This window comes from Marmota flaviventris, chromosome 7, assembly GCF_047511675.1.
Source record: "Marmota flaviventris isolate mMarFla1 chromosome 7, mMarFla1.hap1, whole genome shotgun sequence".
NCBI lineage: Eukaryota > Metazoa > Chordata > Mammalia > Rodentia > Sciuridae > Marmota > Marmota flaviventris.
Genome location: NC_092504.1, coordinates 2,607,381 through 2,628,826, shown reverse-complemented (window position 1 = coordinate 2,628,826; position 21,446 = coordinate 2,607,381). Strand labels below are relative to the sequence as shown.

Genomic DNA, 21,446 nt, shown 5'->3' with positions numbered 1-21,446 from the left:
TCAGAATATGCCAGAGCTGCTCCTCAAGCAACAAGCCATGGGCTGAGCACGTCTCTCGTGTTGGACCATTGCAGCACCTGGAAAGCCTATCTGGGTTTACCCTCTCAGGCTTCCCTGCACTCTTTGCATGAACCTGAACATGGCAGGTCAGCTGGCCCTGGCCCCTGTTCCTGTACCTGAGTCTCTCCTAGGAGTGTACCCCAGCTTGCCACTGAGCTGTCTGCACTTCTGTACCTCACCAGGGCTGCACAAACCAGCAGGGAACCTGCCTGCCCTCTGTAGGTCATAACTGGTACAAGATTTGTACAGGGCTGTTTGTCCTGGGAATTCACGTCCTGGCCCCTAAGGTATGGTCTAGAAGTGGGGCACAGGCTCTGGGTGGGCACATTCCCTTGGCCACGTGGCCTCCTTCTCTGCAGGGAGGGCAGAAGGCAGAGGAAAGCCAGAGTGGGGTGTGGGCAAGGGAAGGACCTACAATTGGGAGGACAAGGATCATCACCATAGAGAGCATTTGACCCTGACCAGCCCTCCCAAGGACTCCACCATGGCCAGGGATATGTGAGTGCCACCATTTCCCCTATGTCTTAGAGAGAGGGGTAGAGACAGGGGCTGAGAGGTGATGTGTGAGGGAGGCAGAGTTGGGCCTGACAGTGTTGGGCCTTGGAGGCTGCTAGATGGAGCCACACTTTCCATCCACAGGACTGGATTAACCCTTGCCCTAACCCTCAGGGGTTAGACAGGGAGCAGATTGGGCATCTACCACTGAGAGGAACAGATTATGGAGGGATGGCAGGTGCTCCAAGTCATCAGCAGTCGCATGCCTGGAGCAGCCAGGCTGTTCAGTGTTCAGTGACTGGGGACTTGGGTACCCAGGACTCAGGGAAGAGACCTCAAGGCACCCGGTGCTCAGTCCTGTATGCTTAGGTGCAACGTGGGGGTGGTGGGTGACTCACATTCAGGTCCTGCCTGAGGTCTGGTCCCCAAGCCTGTGGGATCACAATGCCCCCTTGTGGACACTCAAAAGGAGGGACCCCTCCCATGGGTAAGGGCTGAGGTCAAGTGCTGTCACCTTGGCTCTTTAGGTGAACAGGTGACCACAGGTTGCTGTGTGTGATGGGGGGATGTTGCTGCTAAACTAAGTTAGTGGCTAACCTTACTAGTTGCAATTTAGTAGGTGGGCCTGGCCCCCAACAAGCTCCCAGCCCCTACACAGCCTCCTTCCTTGCACAGCTGGCTCATGAGGCCAGCAGGGCAAGGGCTGATGTCCTAGTATCCAGATAGAAGCCGCAGAGCGGGAGGGGCAGGGCCCAGAGGGACCCGAAGAGGCTAGGCGAAGGGGGTCTGTGCAGGATCTCAGTGTACGATTTCCAACAGTAGATGAACCAGAGTGGAAGCGGTGGTCTGTCCACTCCCCTGCTCTACCTGGTCACCTGCTGGGAACCTCACGGCCCCTCGCTGCACTTAGAGGGAGATCCAGCCTCTTTGCAGGGCCTGGAGCCCTCCTGGTCTGCATTTTGCGTTTGCCCAGGCTCAGCCCAAGCTGTGTGGATCACACAAGGGAAACACAGGGTGCCTTGCACAGGGACCTACATGGAGGAGGGAAAGGCATCCACACAGGGCAGGGACGCCCTGAGCAGGGAACCCCTAAAAGACCCCATTTGTGCATAGGCACCATTGGGGGTGATTGAGCCCTGGAAAAACTCAGCATTTGTTTGGGAAGTTGAGGGAAGGAGAAGCGTGGAGGAGGAGGGCCAGCTCCCTGTTGGGCCAGCTTCCTGCCCCAAGAGCAGCTTCTGGCATTGATGTGTTCCACCCACACTTGCAGGGGTTAGGCATCCGGCTCTGGGTGCTACGTGAGTCCTGGGTGGGTAGGGGACCTCTCTGGGCGAAGTATCTCCGTGTGACCGACTGAATGCCACGCCCTCAGCACGCGGAGCTCGGCTCTGGGAACCTGGCCTGCAGCCCAGGAGGCGGATTCTGACCCATACTCTGGAGGTCGGCTGACTCCTCCTCGTCTTCAGTAGCTGCATCAGAGGCTGCTGGACCCCGCGACTCTCCAGCTTCCCAAGACGCGGGGGAAATAGGGTCGTTGGGACGAACCCCCACCGCACGGGATCGGCCTAGGAGCTCCCTGGGGACCGCAGGGCCTGGGCGGGCGAGGGCGTGGCCCGCCGGCGGAGTGGGCGGAGTGGGCGGCCGAGTTCCGGGACGGCCGGCCGGGCGCGGAAGTGCAGGCCGCCGCCGTCCGCGGCAGGCTGGCAGTCATGTCCCGGGACGCCGGGTCCTCGCTCGCGGCCGCGCCGCTCAGCGGCCTGTACCTGGAGGCGGGTCAGCAGCTGCGGCGCCTGCAGGACCAGCTGGCCGCCCGGGACGCCCTCATCGCGCGCCTCCGTGCTCGCCTGGACGCGCTGGAGGGGCACGCGGCGCCGTCGCTCGTGGACGCGCTGCTGGAGCAGGTGGCGCGCTTCCGGGAGCAGCTGCGGCGGCAGGAGGGCGGCGCCGCCGAGGCCCAGCTGCGCCAGGTGCGGGGCGGGCGACGCTGCGGGCGCGGGGTTCTCAGCGCGAGTTCTGCGGGCTGAGAGTTGGGGCTGCGGGCGCGGGTGTGCGGGCTTTCTGTGCGGGGTGCTGACGGGCTTTCTGTGCGGGGTGTAGGATTCCAGTGAGGGCAGGTCTTGGGTGCTGGCCTGTTGTGGGGTCCCTTCCAGCCCGGCCCAGTAAAGCCCTGGTGACACTGGCGCTTTATTCTGGGAGTGACCACAAGGGAGGCGCCTGCCTGAGTTCCAGGACAGGTGTGAATCCTTTCTCCTCCTCCTCCTTGGTGTTGTTCTTTCACGAGCACCCCAAACAGAAGCAAGAATAATACTTTCCTATAAGTTGTTTGTAGGCCCCCAAATCAGGCAAACTCTGGCATCTGTTATTTCATTTGGTCCATGACTATTATCCTGATTTTTCCAGGAAAGAAGATAGGCCTGTAAATGGAGTGGCCCTCAAAGGACAGCTTTTGTTTCTAGGACTGGTCCCATAGCCGGATTTTCAAGGAAAAAAGAAACATGGCTCTGTTTTCTGATTATAAAAGCAAATAAAGGAAAGAATAGAATAATGCCCCAAACCCCCACATTGAAGAGGTAACTGGTTTTCCAGCACGTGGCCTGCCCCCTTCCTGCTTTTCTCTGGGTATAGGGCACAGTGTTGAGTTCATGTTCCCTATACAGTTTTACTAAGGTTGTCAACATTTCCCCATCTGTATCATTTAAAATAAACTCAGCAGCCAGATGTCTCCCCAATTCCAGCTCCTCCCCTCTTTCTGGAAGGCCAGTTGTAACTCATCAGAGTAGAAAGGAAATAGAAAAGTCATCTGATCTCTGCCACTGATATTAGTGTAATGGTCATTAAGGGCCACCGATGAGTACAGAGTGGGGTCCCTAAGGGCCCCATTTACCCTATCACCAGAATGTTTTGGGGAGTGGTTAGGGGATATGGGCACCTTACAAGCAGAACTGTACTTCAATCTAGAGGCCATGGGTATTCAGCCTGTGTCCACAGCTTCTCATTGGGGGATGCCCCACAGGGCAAGGTTTGTGGTCCCAGTATTGCTGGTCCTTCCTCCCCCAGCATATATATTTTTGGGGGATTTTTACTTATTATTTTAGGTAATTTTGTTTAAATTATTGTGATAGTTTTGGGCTGGGACTGTAGCTTATTGGCAGAGCGCTTGCCTAGTGTGCATGAGGCACTGGATTCGATTCTTAGCACCACATAAAAATAGAATAAAGGCATTCTGTCCACCTTCAACTACAAAAAAAAATTTAAAGATTATTGTGATAATTTTAGATATTATGTTTTTCAATCTGTCAAACAAAGTGACCAAACATAGCTATCATAAGTTAACGTGTGGAACAACTGATTCTGATAGATCTGTATGTTTTATTTCACTGTCATTTTTTTCTGTATCATAGCTCCTTAGGTTAGGTGGTTTGCAAAGGTAAATGCTGGCTTAAGCAGAGAACTAACATAGTACATTTTTATGAAGATAAATACATGTCTCAGCACAATTTTATCAAACATCAAAGGAATTGTGTTGTCAAATCAATACAAATATGGCTGGCCACATTGGCACACACCTATATTCCCAGTGACTTGGGAGGCTGAGGCAGGAGTATCACAAGTTCAAGACCAGCCTCAGCAACTTAGTGAGGTACTAAGCAACTCAGCAAGACCCTGTCTCAAAAAAAAAAAAAAAAGTTCTGGAGATGTGGCTCAGAGATAAAGCACCCTGGGTTCAATCCCCACTACCAAAACAAAACAAAACAACAACAATGCAAATACGAGGGTCATTCTTTTTTTTTTTACTGTCTCAAGTTTTCTCCCCTCCTCCTCTCCCTATACTCATTATCTTTAGATGCTACCAGTGAATATAACATTTTTATATTTGAAATCATTTGTCTTTTAACTGTAGCAAAAGAAAAGTAACTGAAGCTGACTTTAATGTTAAATGTTAATAGAAATTAATAAGTGTGAAAATAAATGAGTAACTATAATAACCTTTCCTTAAAGAAATGGTTAGTTTAAATGTTATATTTCCAGATGTAATAATATGTTGTGATTGTGGACAACTGATTAAAATAAGAGAATTGCATACAAACTTAGGTTATTTCCAAGGGATACAGAAAAGTTGTTTCATACTTGTTATTCCCCAGACAGAAATGTAAATGGAGGGGAAAAAACTCGAGAAAAAGACAAGGTAGGGACAAGAGACTTAGGTGGCCAAATCTGTATGTCATTCCGAACACCAAGCAACATTGGGCTTCCATGCTACTTTAACAGCTGCCTGTGGTCTTTGATCCAGAGGAAATCTCCAGGAGGTCAAGGTCAGGATAATGAAGTGAACCCTTCTATGGAACTCACTTCTGATAGTGTGATGGATCTTTTAATTTGCTAGCATCAAAACAAACTGTGGGGCGGGGATGTAGCTCAGTTGGTAGAGCGCTTGCCTTACATGCACAAGGCCCTGGGTTCAGTCTCCAGCACCACACACTCACACACACACACACACAAAAACCTTTGCCACTGTGTACACTGGTAGTAACTGAGAGATAGACAATGGAAAGGGAGCTTCTTTCCCATGAACTCTTGGATTTCTTCACTTGGTCTAAGTCTTGGTTTACCTGGACCCCATCATGGTCCTTTGACTAAGGCAGAAAACTTGCTGAAGAATCCAGGTGTGGTCCAGAACATGGTCCATATGTGCAGTGGTGGAACTGGACCTTGAATGGTTCAAGTGTATTAGTAGGTTGTGTTAGACCAAAGCTTATGAGGTTTCACTGGCTCCTGGCATAGGGACAGCCAGGTTTGGGCTGCAGCATCTAAGGGCTGCCCAGAAAGCAGGAAGGGACAATACTGGATTGAATGGTGTCTTCCCAAAATTCATGTCCACCTGGAACCTCTGACTGTTGACCTTATTTGGAAATGTGGTGCTGCAGATGTAATAAGCTAAAATGAGGGTGTGTCCTAATCCAGTGACTGATTTCCTTATAAATGGCCATGTGAAGGTATGTAAGAGGTCATGTGGAAACAGAGGCAGAGATTGAAGTGTTGCATCTACAAGGTAAGGAACTGGGAGCTGAGAAGGAAGGCTTCCTCCTGGAGCCAGGGGAGGGAACAAGGCCCTGTCCACACCTGGATCTTGGACTTATGGCTTACAGAGGTGTGAGAGAATAAATTTCTGTTGTTACATCAATAGTTCGTGGTACTTGGTTACAGGGCCCCGGCAGACTGATCCAGGATGCAGGCCCGGAGGCTCAGCCTCCTGTGTGTAAGACTGATCCACAGGACTGTTGATAGCATTCTTCACACTTGGTCCTGAGCATAGAGCTGTTGGGGAGTGGGCCAGAGAGGCCAGGCCAGTCACCATTCTCTGTGTTGTGCCGGAGTGTATAAGACGGCAACTCCAGCACAGGCTGTACAGCCGTAAGTGGTTGAGGCCACTACTGTGTCCCAAGAACTGTAATTACCTGGAAACAGCCGGGTGAGCCAACTTGAATCTCTCCAGCTTAAGAGCCAACAAGCACTGAAAACAGGCTCGGGACCAGGCTTCGCACTGTGGGCAGGAGGGCTCTGAGAGAAGCCTGGGCAGCAGGCCGCCAGTGGCTTCGCCTCCACCTTAGTGGTGTGGGAAGAAGACAGCCCCGAAAAAGGTGTAGTTGTCACCTAGCAAGTCTCACACAGTGAGGTTATTTTTAAACTGATGTTTGAAAGCCAATTTTTATATTTTTTTGTTGGTGCTAGAGAGCAACCTTGGGACCTTGTGTGTGCTAAGCAGGCACAGTGCTACTGAGCTCACCCCAGCCCCTGCAAGCTGATTTTTCAAGAAAGAAGAAAATAAAAAGGCTGCCAAGTTCTTTAGATTCACCTACCTCTTCCCATAGTCAGCCGCAGCTCTGTGTCTCTCCTTTATCTGTGTTGGAAGCCAATTGAGAATCCAGGCCTTGTCTGTGTGTATGGCCCAGTCTTAGTCCCAGTAATACTTACTGGGCAGCCACGTGGAGCAGGGCCCAGTGCCAAGGCCTGGGACGAGGAGGCAGGAGGGAGCCATATAGAGATGGCTGTTTCTCCCACTGTCTCCTTTTGGCCAGTGGAGGAAGAAGGCTTAGAAATCAGGTTTTGTTCAAAGTCCACTAGTGCTGAAGAGGGTCTACGGACACTGCAGTGGATGGAGGCATTGAGGCAGGGTGGCTGTCCTCACTCAGTCACACTGGCGGCTACTTTGAGCCTGGGAGCATCAGTTTGTGCACCTGTGGAATAGGAGAGACAGGTGTGGTAGAGGGCATGGAATCCTGTGGTCAGTGCGGAGTTGGGCTCAGGAAGCAGTGAATGCTCCTGCTACCACAGTCACATCTGATGCATTTGCATATATATCAATACTACTTTTTTTGTTTTGTTTTGTTTTTTAGGTGCTGGGGATTGAACTCAGGGGCTCTTGACCACTGAGCCACATCCCCAGCCCCATTTTGTATTTTATTTAGAGACAGGGTCTTACTGAGTTGCTTAGGGCCTCACTTTTGCTGAGTCTGGCTTTGAATCCACAATCCCCCTGCCTCAGCCTCCTGAGCCTCTGGGAGCCATCGTGCCCAGCTCAATACTTGTTCTTATGTGTATAGATAACATATTTTCCCTGAATAAACTTCAGTATCAGAAAGAGACATTTCTCTGTCATGCTGCTGAAAAAAATTTCAGCTTTTGGTTTTAGAAAACTTAACATTTAAGTGTATGCTATTGTCGGGTCTGAATGACCATCTCTGTTTACTCCACAGAAGGTTTTGAGCCACTGCTGAGGGGAACTTGGTCTGGCTCAGGTGAGCATGGCAGAAAATGTCACTGCCCTGGAAACTTCACTGTCACTAAACAGGCAGTGTGTGAAGAGCAGAGCTGTGGTGCTGGCTGATGGCAGCAAGGTCCGGGAGGGGTGGGCCAGGCCAGGGCCGGCAGGGCTCTGCAACACTTCCAAAGAGCAGCTATACCATTCACAAAGTAAGGACATGGGAGAGGCCCTGACCAATTTGTAATACCTTCAAAAAATGTCAGCTTTTAAATAAACTCAAGGTCTGGAAACGCCTGTGCTTTTGGTGCTAGGCTCAATACCATGGAACCGCAGCAGTGGGAACCTAGTGCTCAGTCTTCTTTTTCCTGTTCATAGCCCTTTGTTAAGGAGGCCACAGGTGGTTCTCATCTAGGTAAACGCCCCATCATACTGTGTGTGCCCTCCTGTAAGTGGCCACGTCCTGGCAGATGAACTGGCACCCCTTGGCAGCCTGTGGTGGGCCGCTAATGGGAACCCTTGGAGAGCCTGGAGCCCCCTCTGTTCTTCAAAGCACTGAGGTCTAGGCCACTCCGCCTCCCGTCCTGCAAGTGCAGTGGGGCTGCTCTGGGAGACCCCGGTACCCCGGTCCCCTCCACACAGAAAGGCCTGCCTGCTCCGTGGAGTTGTCAGGGTCATAATGGTGAATGCTATGGCCTGGGGAGAACAGCTCACCTCGCGGGGAGAGGGAGGCGCCTGAGGCCTCTGACACCTGTGAAGTCAGATGGAGGCACAGGTGTGATGGTTGACAGGTACAGGTGCTTAACATGTTTGGGCAAAAATCCAGTCTACACTGGCACCTTCCATCCCCAGATTAGTTCTGCATCTGATCATTATAACTGGACGCTTCTTCTTTTCTCTTTATTCATCTCTACAACAAAGTTTAGGGAAAGTGGGAAGGAAAAGATGCCCAGAGAAAAGTCCAGAATGATCTGAGTCACCAGGTTAGCATACACAGGTGCACCCTGGGCTTACCCCACAGAGCAGCTATCATGCTCACCGTGGAGTTTGGGTGGAGGAGTGCCAGGAGACAGGGCGGGGCCTGGTGCGGCCACGCTCCCCAGCTCCATGGATCGTTTCCTCCCCTTTCCTCCTTTCTCTTTTCTTCCTCTTACCCTTCCTCCCTGCCTTCTGTCCTTCCTGTGTCAAGGACTGAGCCCAGGGCCTGTGCATTGTAAGACAAGTGCTTTACCACTTACTACTACTGCTTTTCTTTTTCTTCTTCTTGGTGGTGCTGGGGACTGAACCCAGGGCCTTGTACATACGAGGCAAGCTCTCTACCAACCGAGCTACATCCCCAGCCCTTACCTCTTACTTCTTGACCCCAATCTTTTTGTTTTTTTAAAGTTTAGTTGTAGATGGACACAATACCTTTTATTTTATTTATTTATGTGGTGCTGAGGATCGAATCCAGTGCCCCATGCATGCAAGTCAAGTGCTCTACTACTGAGCCACAGAGTGGGGCCCCCAGCCCTGGACCCCGCCCTTTTTTTTTTTTTTTTTTTTGGTGCTGGGGGTTGAACCCAGGGCTTTGTGTATGCAAGGCAAGCACTCTACCAACTGAGCTATGTCCCCAGCCCTGGACCCCACTCTTAAAACAGTCCTGGCCATGCATCCTCTGGGCATTCCCCTGTGGCTCTATTTGTAGGAGAGGACAGCTACAGTGGTTAAGAACAAGGCAGGTTCCTCTGAGCTGCTGTGAAATCAGGAGATTCCAAGGAGAAAAGAAGCATGATGCATAGTGTTCTGTAGATAACAGTGTAAAGCACACACATGGAATAGTGATTATAAACGTGCCCAAGTAATGAATAGCAGTTGTCTTTGGAGACTGAGGTGGACCAGGGAGGGATTGGGGAAGGAAAAAATATTTATTTCCTTTTGTATATATTTGAATTATATTTTAAAAACAGTACATATGTTTTTATGATTCAAAAAAGCCAGAGATTGGGGTCTGGGGTTGTGGCTCAGTGGTAGAGCGCTTAACTTGCATATGTGAGGCACTGGGTTTGATCCTCAGCATCACATAAAAATAAAGTGGAGGTATTGTTTGTATCCATCTACAACTAAAAAAATATTTTTAAAAAGCCAGAGGCTATTGAACAGCCAACAATAAAAAATTTAAAAAAAATAAAAGAATAGCATATCATAACCAAAAAAAAAAAAAAAAAAAGCCAGAGGCTAGGTTGTGGCTCAGTGGTGGAGTACTTGCCTAGCATGAGCCAGGGCCTGAGTTCCATCTCTAGCACCACAAAACAAGGCTGGTCAGACTCACCTCCTAGTGTGGCCCTCTTCACAGGTGCAGGAGGTGAGCGAGGACCCAAGGCAAAGGCTAGATTACTCCCTCACCTCCGGGGGACACACTGGGAGTTCTCTGAAGCAATCTTTTCATGGGTGGATGATTGAACTTTCCTCACCTCCTTCAGACTGTATGTTGGAGGGTTTGTTGAAAATGGGAAAGCTTAAGTTTAAAGCCAAGTATTTAAAAACCGTCATTTTGGTCAGGTGCTGTGGCACTTACCTGTAGTCTTAGAAGGAAGAGGTGAGAGGATCACTTAAGCCCAGGAGTTCAAGATGAGTCTGGGCAAGATAGAGAAAGCCTGTCTTAAAAAAAAAAAAAAAAAATTATACTAAGCTACAGTTGTGCACACCTGTGTCTGTAACCCTAATGATTTTGGAGGCTGAGGCAAGAGGATTGCCAGGTTTGAGGCCAGCCTCATAAATTTAGTGAGATCCTGTCTCAAAATAAAAAATAAGGGCTGGGCGCAGTGGTGCATGCCTATAATCCCAGCAGCTCTGGAGGATGATGCAGGAAGATCACAAGGTCAAAGCCAGCCACAGCAACTTAGTGAGGCCCTAAGCAACTTGGGGAGACCCTATCTCAAAATAAAAATATAAAAAAGAGCTGGGATATGATGTGGCTTAGTGGTTAAGTGTCCCTAGGTTCAATCCCCAGTACCAAAAAATAAAAAAATGTAAAGAACTGGGCAGATAGTGGTAAATCCCCCTTCAGTTCAATCCCCCATTGAAAAAAAAAAAATTGGTTTTAAGGATTTTTTTTTTAAATAATTACTGTTGGGTATATTAGTTTTCTAAAGCTGCTAGAATAAAGCACCACAAACCAGGGGGCTTAAAGCAAGACAAATTCAATCTTTCCACAGTTTTGGAGGCCAGAAGCCCCAAATCAAGACATCTGCTCTCTCCAAAGACACTGGGAAGATCATCCCCACCTCTCCCAGGCTCAGTGGTGGCTGCAGTCCTCGGTGTTCCTTGGCCTAGAGATTCATGGCTCTAGTTTTTGTCTCCCTGCAGCCTTCTCCTGTGTGCACCCTAATTTCCCTATTCTTCCTGCCTAATTGATTATGGTTCCGGGGATTGAACTCAGGGGTGCTCTACCACTGAGTACACCCCCTGTTCTAATTTTTTATTTTGAGACAGGGTCTTGCTAAGTTGCCCAGGCTGGCCTTGAACGTCAGTACTCCTGCCTCAGCCTCCCAAGTCTCAAGGATTATAGGCCTGCACCACTGTGCCCAGCCAGCCACTTTTAGTAATTCGTTGATGCAAAATCTAAAGTTAAAAATTTCCTTGTGAAAACAAATTTTTAGATAAAGTTTCAGAAGAGCATGCTCAATGCAGGTTGAGAAGCCTCCCTTCTGAGAGGTGTCATCTAGTGCTGGGTGATCCTTGTCAGCTTTTCTTTTGCTTTATCAATGTTTGCTTTTGATATTTCTTTTTTTTTAATCAAATAAATTGTGCTTTAAAATTTTCCACTTAGGAAGTTGAGAGACTTACTGAGCAACTAGCAGAAAAAGAGAAGGAGACGCAGCAGCTGATGAGCCAGCCTCAGCAAGCCCGGGAGAAGGAGCTTGTCCTGTTGCGGAGGAGTGTGCTGGAGAAGGAACGGGCCCGGGCCGCCAGCCATGTGCTGTGCCGCTCCTTGGCCGATGAGACCCACCAGTTACGCAGGACGCTGGCTGCCACTGCACACATGTGCCAGCATCTGGCCAAGTGTCTGGATGAACAACATGCACAGGGGGACGTGGGGGAGAAGTGCCTGAAGGAGGTGGGCCACAGTGAATCAATTGAGGTGAAGACGGGGTGGGGGTGGGCAGAGGCATTGTCCACACGCCCCTGGGGTCCCTGTGCAGTCACGGAGGTCAGGGTTGCCTTGAACCCACTTCTATTCTCAGTTTGGAGGACTGGCTAATGGGGAGCTGGCCCATCCAGGGACTTGGCAGGATGCCTACCCGGCCCCAACACTACCTGCAGCTGACCCTGGACCTGATGGAGAGATGGCCCTGTGGCATCTTCTGCCCCGCTGAGGATGGGGAGGAAGGGCTGGGATGGGACAGCCCTGAAGAAGCATCATTATGTGTTAGGCCCGTGCAGCTGAGGCAGAGGTGGGCAATTCTGCTAGGGAGGGCAGTGCCTCCAAATGCCACCTGTGCAGGGCCAGGCTGGAGGCTGCAGAAGCCCACAAGAGCTGGTCCCTGTGGGCTCCCTGCCTTTGAGTGGGTCCAGGCTGGCCCCCCTGGTGTCATGTGGCGCCAGTACTCTCTCTGAGCTGGCTTTGGGCATATCCTTGCCCTAACATGGCCTCATGCCCACAGCTGGGAGACCTGGCCATTCTGAGATACACTCCTCCTCCCACCAATTTACAGGACATAGAGCAGCTCTGTGTCTCAGCACTATACCCCCAGCTGGGCACCACACAAGGTGGAGCTGGTGGCTCTTCTAGAACCGGCCAGGTCTGGCTATGGCTTTGTTAGGGTTTGGTGAGGGGCTCAAGGACAGTGAGGATCTCAGCATCCAGAAAGTTGTTATGGGAAGGTACACCTAGCTAATGAGGGGCCCCTGATGGGCGGAAGCTGCTATAGGCCAGTGCTGTCCATGTCGTCCTTCCCACTAGGTTGTTGTGGGGATCCACAAGACGCTGGGAATAGGCACGCAGGGTTAACCTTGTCCAGGTGACACAGAGTGCCCAGAAAGGCAGAAGCTTACACCCCAGCACAAGGCCTCTCTCATTCAGGGCCTTTCCAGACAGTTCTCTGAGGCTGCTACAGGTTCACACAGAAACGTAAGTACTGGGGCAGGTAGGACACCCAGCTATGGGTAGTGTCACCATAGTGCCCACTGGGAGAAGACCTGCTAAGAACCACCTGTCTCGGTGGGTGGATTCTATAAAGGGCACCTCAGGAAGAACGCATCTGTGTTTCAGAAACCCAAAGGAAGGGGCGTCTGGAGGAAGCGGGTGCTCTTAGTCAGCTCTGGTCACAGTGACGTTCCCTCTCGAGACTTGAAGCAGCCACACGATGGTCAGCTCGGGAAGGTGTGGGGCTGATGGTGGGGGCAGGCATCTCCTTGGTTTCTAAATCAGTGTCACTTCTTAGCCTGGGACTCAGCTGAGTCACCAGGGCTTCCCAGTGCCGACTGGGTTAGTACATGTATTTCCTGTCATTTGGGGAATTCTGAAAAATTGCATCACTGGTATACAGTCACCCACTGTCCAGTGCACAGAATTTCTAGAGTACAAATTGGTTTCATGAGACTTTTTAGTTAGGTCTGCCAGCTATTGTTTGGGGTTGTTTTGGGACATAGTTCTGTGACTGAATCCCCTTGACTCTGCATGAGGCCTGGGCTAGGTGCTGTGTCCCCATTAGCCACATTTGAATCTGACTGGGCAGGAGGGGGATAAGTTGGATCCATGGCCAGGCCCGCCCTCCTGCTGGGGTCTTCTGGTATATAGCAGCATTAAGGTTCCTGTCCTCTCTGCTATCTGTTACGATGGCAAGTCTCAGAAGGTTTTATTTCATTTGGCATTCCAGTGCCTTCAGACTATGGCTTTAGAGTATTTAGGTGTAGGACGTTTAAAATATGAACAGCTCACATTGGTTGGCAGGATGGGATAGAGACAGTGTCAAGGGTGCCCAAGGCATGGCCCAGCCCTAGCGGGGAGTGGGCCTGGTCAGGGAGCTAGAACCAGCAGCTTCCTGTCAAGCAAGTGGTCACCACCTCCTATACTGCAGGACAGTGATGATATGTGGCCTCAGCCTCTGAGTCAGTCATGTGCTAACATGGCTTCCCTCTTTCCCTTTCTCATGCAGCCAGAGCATACAGATGGGGATCAGGCTGCTGTTGAGAAGTTACAGGAAGAAAATCGACTGTTGAAACAGAAGGTGACTCATGTGAGTGTCTTTGACATTTCATTGTGAAGATCCCTCGCCCTAACAGAGGGCAGGTGAGGGTTCTCTCCTTGGCCTCTGCCCAGAAGTTGCTCCTGCCCTCCATCCACTCAGCTGTCCCCAGAGACCAGAACTTGCTGCTCAAGAGGATATGCAGGACACTTCCTGTCTGCCACTCCCCACAGTTAATGCACCAGTCTATAAAGAAGCACAAGTTACAGTCTGGAAGTCCTGTTTTCAAGGCTGGAAAACTGTACTATGTCCACTCTGTTTAAGGTTGAGTCTCAGGATTCTCTGGTTGTCCCCCTGCACAAAACAGAGGGAGGTGACTTCCATTTAAGAGGAGAGCCTCACCCCAGTTATACTCTAAGTCCTCTGTGCTAGCTGCTAGTTGGCTGGCCGCCTCAGGGCTGTGCTGTGAGCTCCTGGCTCTGCCCCCACAGGTGGAAGACCTCAATGCCAAGTGGCAGCGCTATGATGCCAGCCGGGACGAGTATGTGAGGGAACTCCACGTGCAGCTGAGGGGGCTGCAGGCCCCCCAGGAGTCTGAACTGATGAGGAAGGAGATCTCCCGGCTCAACAGGCAGTTGGAGGAGAAGATAAATGACTGTGCAGAAGTGAAGCAGGAGCTGGCAGCTGCCAGGATGGCCCGGGACTCCGCACTGGAGCGAGTGCAGATGCTGGAGCAGCAGGTGTCTGCCCATGGGCTCTAGGCAGCGCCAACAAGACACACGCTGCATGTGGCAGCCATGGTCTTAGGACAGACTGGGTCAAGGCTTGGAGGCACTGGGTGGGCAGCAGTCAGAGGGCACTGGGAGAAGCCAGCCAAGGACTGTCTCCTTCCTGAGCAGAAATGAGTATATTGTCTCCTTTCAGCTTCTTGCTTACAAGGATGACTTCGCGTCAGAAAGGGCAGATCGGGAACGGGCTCAAAGCAGGATTCAGGAGCTGGAGGAGAAGGTCACTTCCTTGCTGTACAAGGCTTCCCAGAGACAGGTAGGTGCAAGGGCCTGTCTCCTCCCCTCAGGGCTAGTATTTTTGTTTTTCTTCATGAACTTCAAGCCTCTCTGTCTGCTGAGACCCTGATTTGCTGGTGACCAGAGTCAGGCAGAGCTGCCTCATCTGAGCCCTGGGGCTCAGTCCTGAGAGACCTCCTGCTGGGCTCGTTTAGTTGTGGAGCAGCTGGCTTGGTGGTTTGTTAGCAGAGGAGTCTGCCCCCACCTGTCCTGCCTCCCTGTGCATTGCTATGATGTGGCTAGAGAGCTTATCCTGGCCCCAGACTCTCCATGCATATCTGTCCTTGCTGTGAGGTAGGGACCCTAGTTAATGGCACATAGATATGACATAGACCCTGAGTGTCCAGTAAGGTCCTCCAGCATAGCCACTGTGCTGAGCTCAGTGCTGTCCCCACAGTGGAGGAGCCTGGAGAGTGTGAGTTATAACCAACAGAACCTCTTAACCTCTCCCTCCATAGACTCATGCTCCACAAAATCCCAGGAGAGGTATTTGTCTTTAGCCACTTTGTATCTAATACACTCTGTCCTGGGGCAAACTGTGCTCCCTCAAAGAACTTCCTGTCTTGACAAACTGGATACTAGCAATGCCTTCAGAAATCAGTGCACTCCAAGCCAGAGCTGGCCTTGAAGGTGCCCCTCCTGGAAAATCATGAGCAGGACCTGGGGGATGTGAGGAATACCCACAGTGCTCTGTGCTGAGGAGCTGCTGGATCTCATTGGCTGACAGCCTCTGCTTCCCTTCCCCTGCACAAGGGGCATAGGGGAGTCATGAAGGATACCATTTCTTTAACACCCTTGGACTAAGACTACAGCAGGGGTCCTGGATGCAGTCGCCAGTTCTACTTATAAATGATGGAGACCTACGTTCCCCTCCTAAGTTCACAGACCAACAGGGTGGTATAGAAGGCTTCACCAGCCACAGTAGGCTCCCCAGAGCCCCTGCCCAGCCCCAGCAGCCAACTTGGCCTCACATAATGCAGCTGGGGTGTTCCCCACCCTCCAATTCCTGGTTTTTCTAAAACAGGGTATTGTAGTACTAGGAAGGGATCCTCTAGCATGCTGCATGGGCAGGAAGGGGAGCATCTTTTGCTGACCTTTGTTTTTGTGTGTGGGCTTTCCTGGGATTTGGTTTTGTCTGTGGGTTTTCTGGCCTTCCTGAAGGTATGTGATTTGGATTAAAGGGCTGATAATGGTGCAGTCACAAAGATGGTCCCAAGTGGCCTGTCAGGCAGCCTCTCAAATAGTGGAGCCAATTCCAGGTTTGCCTGATCTGAATTCTCCAAGGGATTCCTGCTCAGCCCCAAAGGCAGGATTTCTGGTGGGGCTGGTGGTCATCAGCAATGAAGTATGCAGGTGCTACATGGGCTCTGCAAGCTGCAGAGTTCATGGCAGTTATCTGGAACATGTGTCAGGCCACACCAGGCTATGCCAACAAGTTTTGAGGCTGAGCCAAGGACACACCCCTGTGCTGCTGGAAGCCCCCTGGGGCTCAGTCTGTGCAGCATCCCAAGCCTCTTAAGGGAGGTCGAGAGAAGGACTGGCCTTAGTTTGCTGCCTCCCCACCATGAGTTCTGCTGCTGCTACTCCACGATGGTACATGGGGCTTGTTCCCAAGGCCACCTTCTGGATCAGGTCTCCTGGGGCTCGTGGTCCTATCAGGCCTTCCAGTGCAGGGTGGGGAGTGAACCCCACTTGGGCTGTTCCTTCCTGAGCCCATGAGGGAGCCTATGTGGGACCTCTTCAGTTACTTGCTGAGCACCTCCTTATCTGGGTTCGGGCTATGGCATTTAAATTTAATATCTCTGGGCTGGAGATGTGGCGCACTCGCCTGGCATGCGTGCGGCCCGGGTTCGATCCTCAGCACCACATACAAACAAAGATGTTGTGTCCACCGAATACTAAAAAATAAATATTAAAAAAAATTCTCTCTCTCTCTCTCTCTCTCCCCCTCCCTCCCTCCCTCCCTCTCTCTTAAAAAAAAATAAATTTAATATCTCTAGTGGCTAGAACCCAAGGCCTGGCTTTGTGGCCTCCAGCACAGGTCCTGTGAACAGATCTTTGCCTTTTCTGCAGGACACCCAGGAGGAAGGCCCCTGCTGGATTCATACTAGGAGCAGAACTGCCAAGTACTTAGAGACCGATGTGTTGGAGCTTGGGGCACCTGGTGGCTGGAGGCCTGGGCCTGGGTCCCCACAGCTGGAGTCTCCTGCAGAGGACGTGTGCCCCAGCACAGCTCACAGAGGACAGGGTGACCTTCAGTGCCCCCGCTGCCTGGGCTACTTCAGTGACACGCAGGGTGAAAAATTCCTCAGGCATGTGTCTGAGTGCTGTCAGTGAGCCAGGGCCTCCTGTGCCCCTGTGGTTTCCACCCAGCACAGCTGCCCTAGGGAACGTGGGGGTGCTTTCAGACATGGTGGGTTGAACTCTACTGAGACATAGGGCGCCCAGAATGAGATAGGAACACTCTTAAGAGTTCTCTTTGGTTCCCTTTTGGCCACAGCTCAGACTGGGTCTGTGGAGCTGCCAGCAGAGCTGGAGTCAGAGATAGGGTCAGGAGCATCTGGCAGTGGGGGCAGTCCTGTCCAAGCTGCCAAGCCAGTCTGGTGCAGGGACACCTAGAGGCCAGGTACCTTGCAGCTTCAGATGCTGCTGCTTGCCAGAAGCAGGTGGCTGCCTGTGGGAGCCCAGTGTGCCATCCCCAGGATGGAAGGCTCATCCTGTGCCACAGAATAAGGTGTCCTGGGCTGGGGTTGTGGCTCAGTGGCAAAGCACTCACCTAGCACGTGCAAGGCCCTGGGTTCGATCCTCAGCACCACATAACAATAAATAAAATAAAGGTATTATGTCCAACTACAACTAAAAAATAAAAAATTAAAAAAAAAAAAAAAGAATAAGGTGTCCCTCACAGCCCAGCCCTGTGTAACATACGCATCACACTAGGGACCCTCCCAAGCCAGGCAGAGCCCCGCCTCCACATAGCACCCTGCATTGCAAGAGCATTTATCATGCGCCCAGAAGTTAAAGTATATTGACTTCATGTTAACTTATTTTTATAATAAATGTACTCACTATTGTGATTGTTCTGGGAATCCGTGTGGGGTGGGAGTAGGGACAAGCAGTGTTTTCAGGTGCAGGATTTAGACCAGCTGGCAAAGAGAAATGCTCCTGCTCTTTGCTCCCAAGATGAGGTCAGTGAGAGCCAGGCTGGCCTTGCCTGTTGGGCAGAGGCTGCCTCAGCATCTGCAGGAACAGAGGACTTCCATTTCAAGCTTTCTATTTTTAGCAGCTTCTTTGATCCAGGTAAATACCTGAGCTCCTGATCTTTACTCCAGGATACTTGTAGAAATTCCTAGGGTTTGTGAACGGGTTTGCTTACAAGTATACCCTGATTTTGTTGTTGTTTTACTTTTACTTATTTATTTATTTTTATGTGGTGCTGAGGATTGAATCCACTGCCTCACACATGCTAGGCAAGCGCTGTACCACTGAGCTACAACCCCAGCCTGCACCCTGATGTTGGAGGGAAGTGATTCACAGGGAAGAGGCCATCCTGTGACAGGAGCAAGGCCATAAATGTGAACTCCACATTCTTCCAAGTGCTGAGGTAGGATTATGGGCCACTCTAAGGGAATTGGGCAGCAGCCCAGAGCTCTGCCATTGGCCTGTTTCATTCCTAGCACAGGACATGAAGGAAAGGGGTAGGAATGAGGTAGGAGGAGATAGGTACCAACTGGGAGCATGTCAGAACTCTGCCAAGCCAGGGCTGCTGCACAGTACATGTCAGAGGGTCATAGTGTTGGAAGTGACAGGAGGGGAGGGGACTGTGTGCTGACTGCAGGAAGACTGGGTGCTGTGTTGTTGCTACATATTCATTCATTTACACCTTGCAGTGATTCTGGGGGGTAGCACTACTATTCCCAACAGAGGTGAGGAAGGTGAGGCAGGGAATAAGTCACACAGAAGGTAAATCACAGAGCTCACGTTAGGCCCAGGCTTCTGGCTCATTGCTTATTGTACCATCTGTTCTTCCTTCCACCTGTAGCAGTCGCATGCTGGGGGCCCCGGGCCTAGATACAGCTGTCCTCCCTCTTGCCTGGAACCCCCTCATCTTTCCATTTGGCTAAGGTCTCCACGTTATAGCTCTGGTGTTACTTCTGTGTGATTCCCCTGATCTCTCTTCCTGAGCCCCACTGAAGAGATCTAGTCCATGTGGCGTGGAGTGGATGAGACCAGCAGAAAGCCTCAGTCTGTTGATCTGGGGAGTGGTGGGGGTTTGAAGAAATCTGAACACTGGAAATAGAGGTTGGAGACACCTCAGAGAGAAAGGGACCATAGAAGGGGGAAGCCCAAATCCTTGGCTGATGCCTGTAAGGTATATACTTAGAATGAGACTTTAGGAGTGGAGAGAGAATAGCTAGAAAGCTGGAGAGGAGCAGAGATTTCAGTGACACCTACTGAAGGAGAACAGAGTTTGCAAATTGAGTTCCTCCAGGTTAGGGGGACTTGGTAAAAATCTCAGATTTTCCACTCAGATTTTTTTTTTTTTTTTTTTTGCCACACCTTAGGAGGAAAGTCATCATCCTGGAATAAAATCAAAAAGACCTGTTCTACAAAACCAAAAAAGTTCTAGACCAGCCGGCAATGACTTACTTGCCTATTAGAACAAAACCTAGCACTTTTCAGAGAAACACAACAGAATCCAGGGACCTTATACTATATTAGTCGCAGGTGAAATAGATAAAAAAAAAAAAAAATACTAACCATGTGAAAATGAAGGCAGACAAACAAGCTGACAAAATTTATAACCAGTAGACTATCCTACAAGAAATACCTATACTACAGAAATTATTCAGATTAAAGGAAAGTGATTTTTGGATACAATAAGACAACATAGGAAGAAACTAAGAACATGAGTATGAATAAATATGAATTAATATTGCTCATTTAAATGAACAGAGGGGGGGCTGGGGTATGGCTCAGTGGTAGAGTGCCTGCCTAGCACATGTGAAGCACTGGGTTTGATCTTTAGCACCACATAAAAATAAATGAAAAAGTCCATTAATGTCTAAAAAAAATTAAAAACCAAACCAAACCAAAAAAACAACAGAGTGGAGCTGGGGCTGGGATGTAGGTCAATTGTAGAGCACTTGACTAGTAGAGTAAGACCCCGAGTTTAATCCCCAGTACTGCTAAAAACAAAAATCAATATCTTGAGGGTCCTAAAACATGCAAACATGACCTCAGGAGTTCATTAGGTAGAAGAGAAAATGCTTCATGGAGTTGCACCATTACAAGGTTTTGCACTGATTTAAAGTGGCCTATAATAAGTGAAGGAAGCATACTGCAGTCTCTAGGGTGATCACTAAAATAGTAATACAATATTTGATTAAAAAGCTAATAGAGGGGCTGAGGTTATAGCTCAGTTTTAGAGTGCTTGCCTAGCATGTGTGAGGCATTGGGTTCAATTCTCAGCACCACATATAAATAAATACATAAAGGTACATCAACAACTAAAAAAAAAAAAAGAGGCCAGGCACGGTGGCACACTCCTATAATCCCAGCATCTTGGGGGACTGAGGCAGGAGGATCTGGAGTTCAAAGCCAGCCTCAGCATAAGCGAGACGCTAAGCAACTCAGTGAGACCCTGTCTCTAAATAAAATACAAAATAGGGCTGGGGATGTGGCTCAGTGGTTGAGTGCCCCTGAATTCAATCTCTGGTACCAAAAACAAAAGCTAATAGAGGGTGTGGCTTTGTGGTAGAACATTTGCCTAGCATGTGTGAGGCACTGGGCTCTAATCTCAGCACTGCATATAGATAAATAAAGGTCTATCAACAACAAAATTCTTAAAAAGAAAAACCAGACAAACTTTAAAAATAAAAACTAACAGAAAAACAGAATAGTTTTTTATTAGGACATGCTAGGAGGGCTGGCAGTGGTACAGCTCTTGCCTAGCATGGGTGAGGAACTGGGTTTGATCCTCAGCACAACATAAATAAATAAATAAATAATAAAGTTTAAATTCTTGGAAAAAAAAAGACATGTTAGGAGAAATAAAGGAATAAAAAAGTGATAAGACAAATAGAAAATAGATAATTAGCCAGGTACAATGGTGTGTGCCTGTAGTCTTAAGCTACTAGGGAAGCTGAGGCAAGAGAATTGCTGGAGCCCAACACTTCAAACCAGCCCAGGAAACATCTCAGAAAATAGATGGTAGACAGAAACCCAACTATATCAGTAATTACATTAAATATGAGTGGACCAAACACTGTGGGAGACAAAGATTATCATACTGGATGGTAAAAAAATAAGCCTTACCTGTATACTTATTAGAAAAGATGCACTTTGGGCTGGAAATGTGGCTCAGTGGTGGAGTACCCGCCTGGCATGCATGGGGCCCTAGGTTTGATTGATTCCCAGCACTGCAAAAGAAGAAAAGAAAAAGAAAGAAAAGAAAAGATGGGCTGGGGATGTGGCTCAAGCGGTAGTGTGCTCGCCTGGCATGCGTGTGGCCCAGGTTCGATCCTCAGCACCACATACAAACAAAGATGTTGTGTCCGCCAAGAACTAAAAAAAATAAATAAATATTAAAATTAAAAAAAAAGGTACTGTGTCAATCTACAACTAAAAATATATATATATATAAAAAATCAGTTTATCAATTTCTACAACATAGTTGGGATTCTAATGGGGATTGTGTCCAATCTACAAAACCAGTTTGGGGAGTACTGCCTCTTAACAATGCTAAATTTTGGCAGGGTGCAGTAGCAAATATCTGTAATCCCAGCAGCTCGAGTGTGAAGCAAGAGGATCACAAATTCAAAGCTAACCTCAGCAACAGAGAGGTGCTAAGCCACTCAGTGAGACCCTGTCTTTAAATAAAATACAAAAAATAGG

General features: G+C 49.6%; 1 protein-coding gene across 6 annotated transcripts; it reads left to right on the top strand.

Annotated features, from left to right (window-relative positions):
• Nucleotides 1-2,093: 2,093 nt before the first annotated feature.
• Nucleotides 2,094-20,860, top strand: Tnip2 (TNFAIP3 interacting protein 2). 6 transcript variants are annotated; one of them, XR_011707939.1, is made up of 7 exons: nucleotides 2,227-2,522; nucleotides 11,127-11,438; nucleotides 13,456-13,536; nucleotides 13,977-14,225; nucleotides 14,410-14,529; nucleotides 16,623-18,153; nucleotides 19,115-20,860. XR_011707939.1 is itself a non-coding variant. In XM_027940117.3 (6 exons), the coding sequence occupies exons 1-6, from the start codon at nucleotides 2,265-2,267 to the stop codon at nucleotides 16,884-16,886; spliced, it is 1,284 nt and encodes a 427-aa protein (XP_027795918.1). In that variant the 5' UTR covers nucleotides 2,094-2,264; the 3' UTR covers nucleotides 16,887-20,860. The 6 variants fall into 6 exon arrangements, 5 of the variants coding, with proteins under 5 accessions (XP_027795918.1, XP_027795933.1, XP_027795925.1 ...); XM_027940117.3 differs by having other exon boundaries at nucleotides 2,094-2,522; nucleotides 16,623-20,860; XM_027940124.3 differs by lacking the exon at nucleotides 19,115-20,860 and having other exon boundaries at nucleotides 2,224-2,522; nucleotides 16,550-16,760.
• The last annotated feature ends 586 nt before the right edge of the window (nucleotides 20,861-21,446 follow it).

Coding starts and splice junctions, on each gene's coding strand:
- Tnip2 (XM_027940117.3), top strand. CDS start 2,265: ATGTCCCGGGACGCCGGGTCCTCGCTCGCGGCCGCGCCGCTCAGCGGC. Junction 2,523..11,126: donor CCGAGGCCCAGCTGCGCCAG/GTGCGGGGCGGG, acceptor TTTTCCACTTAG/GAAGTTGAGAGACTTACTGA. Junction 14,226..14,409: donor TGCAGATGCTGGAGCAGCAG/GTGTCTGCCCAT, acceptor GTCTCCTTTCAG/CTTCTTGCTTACAAGGATGA.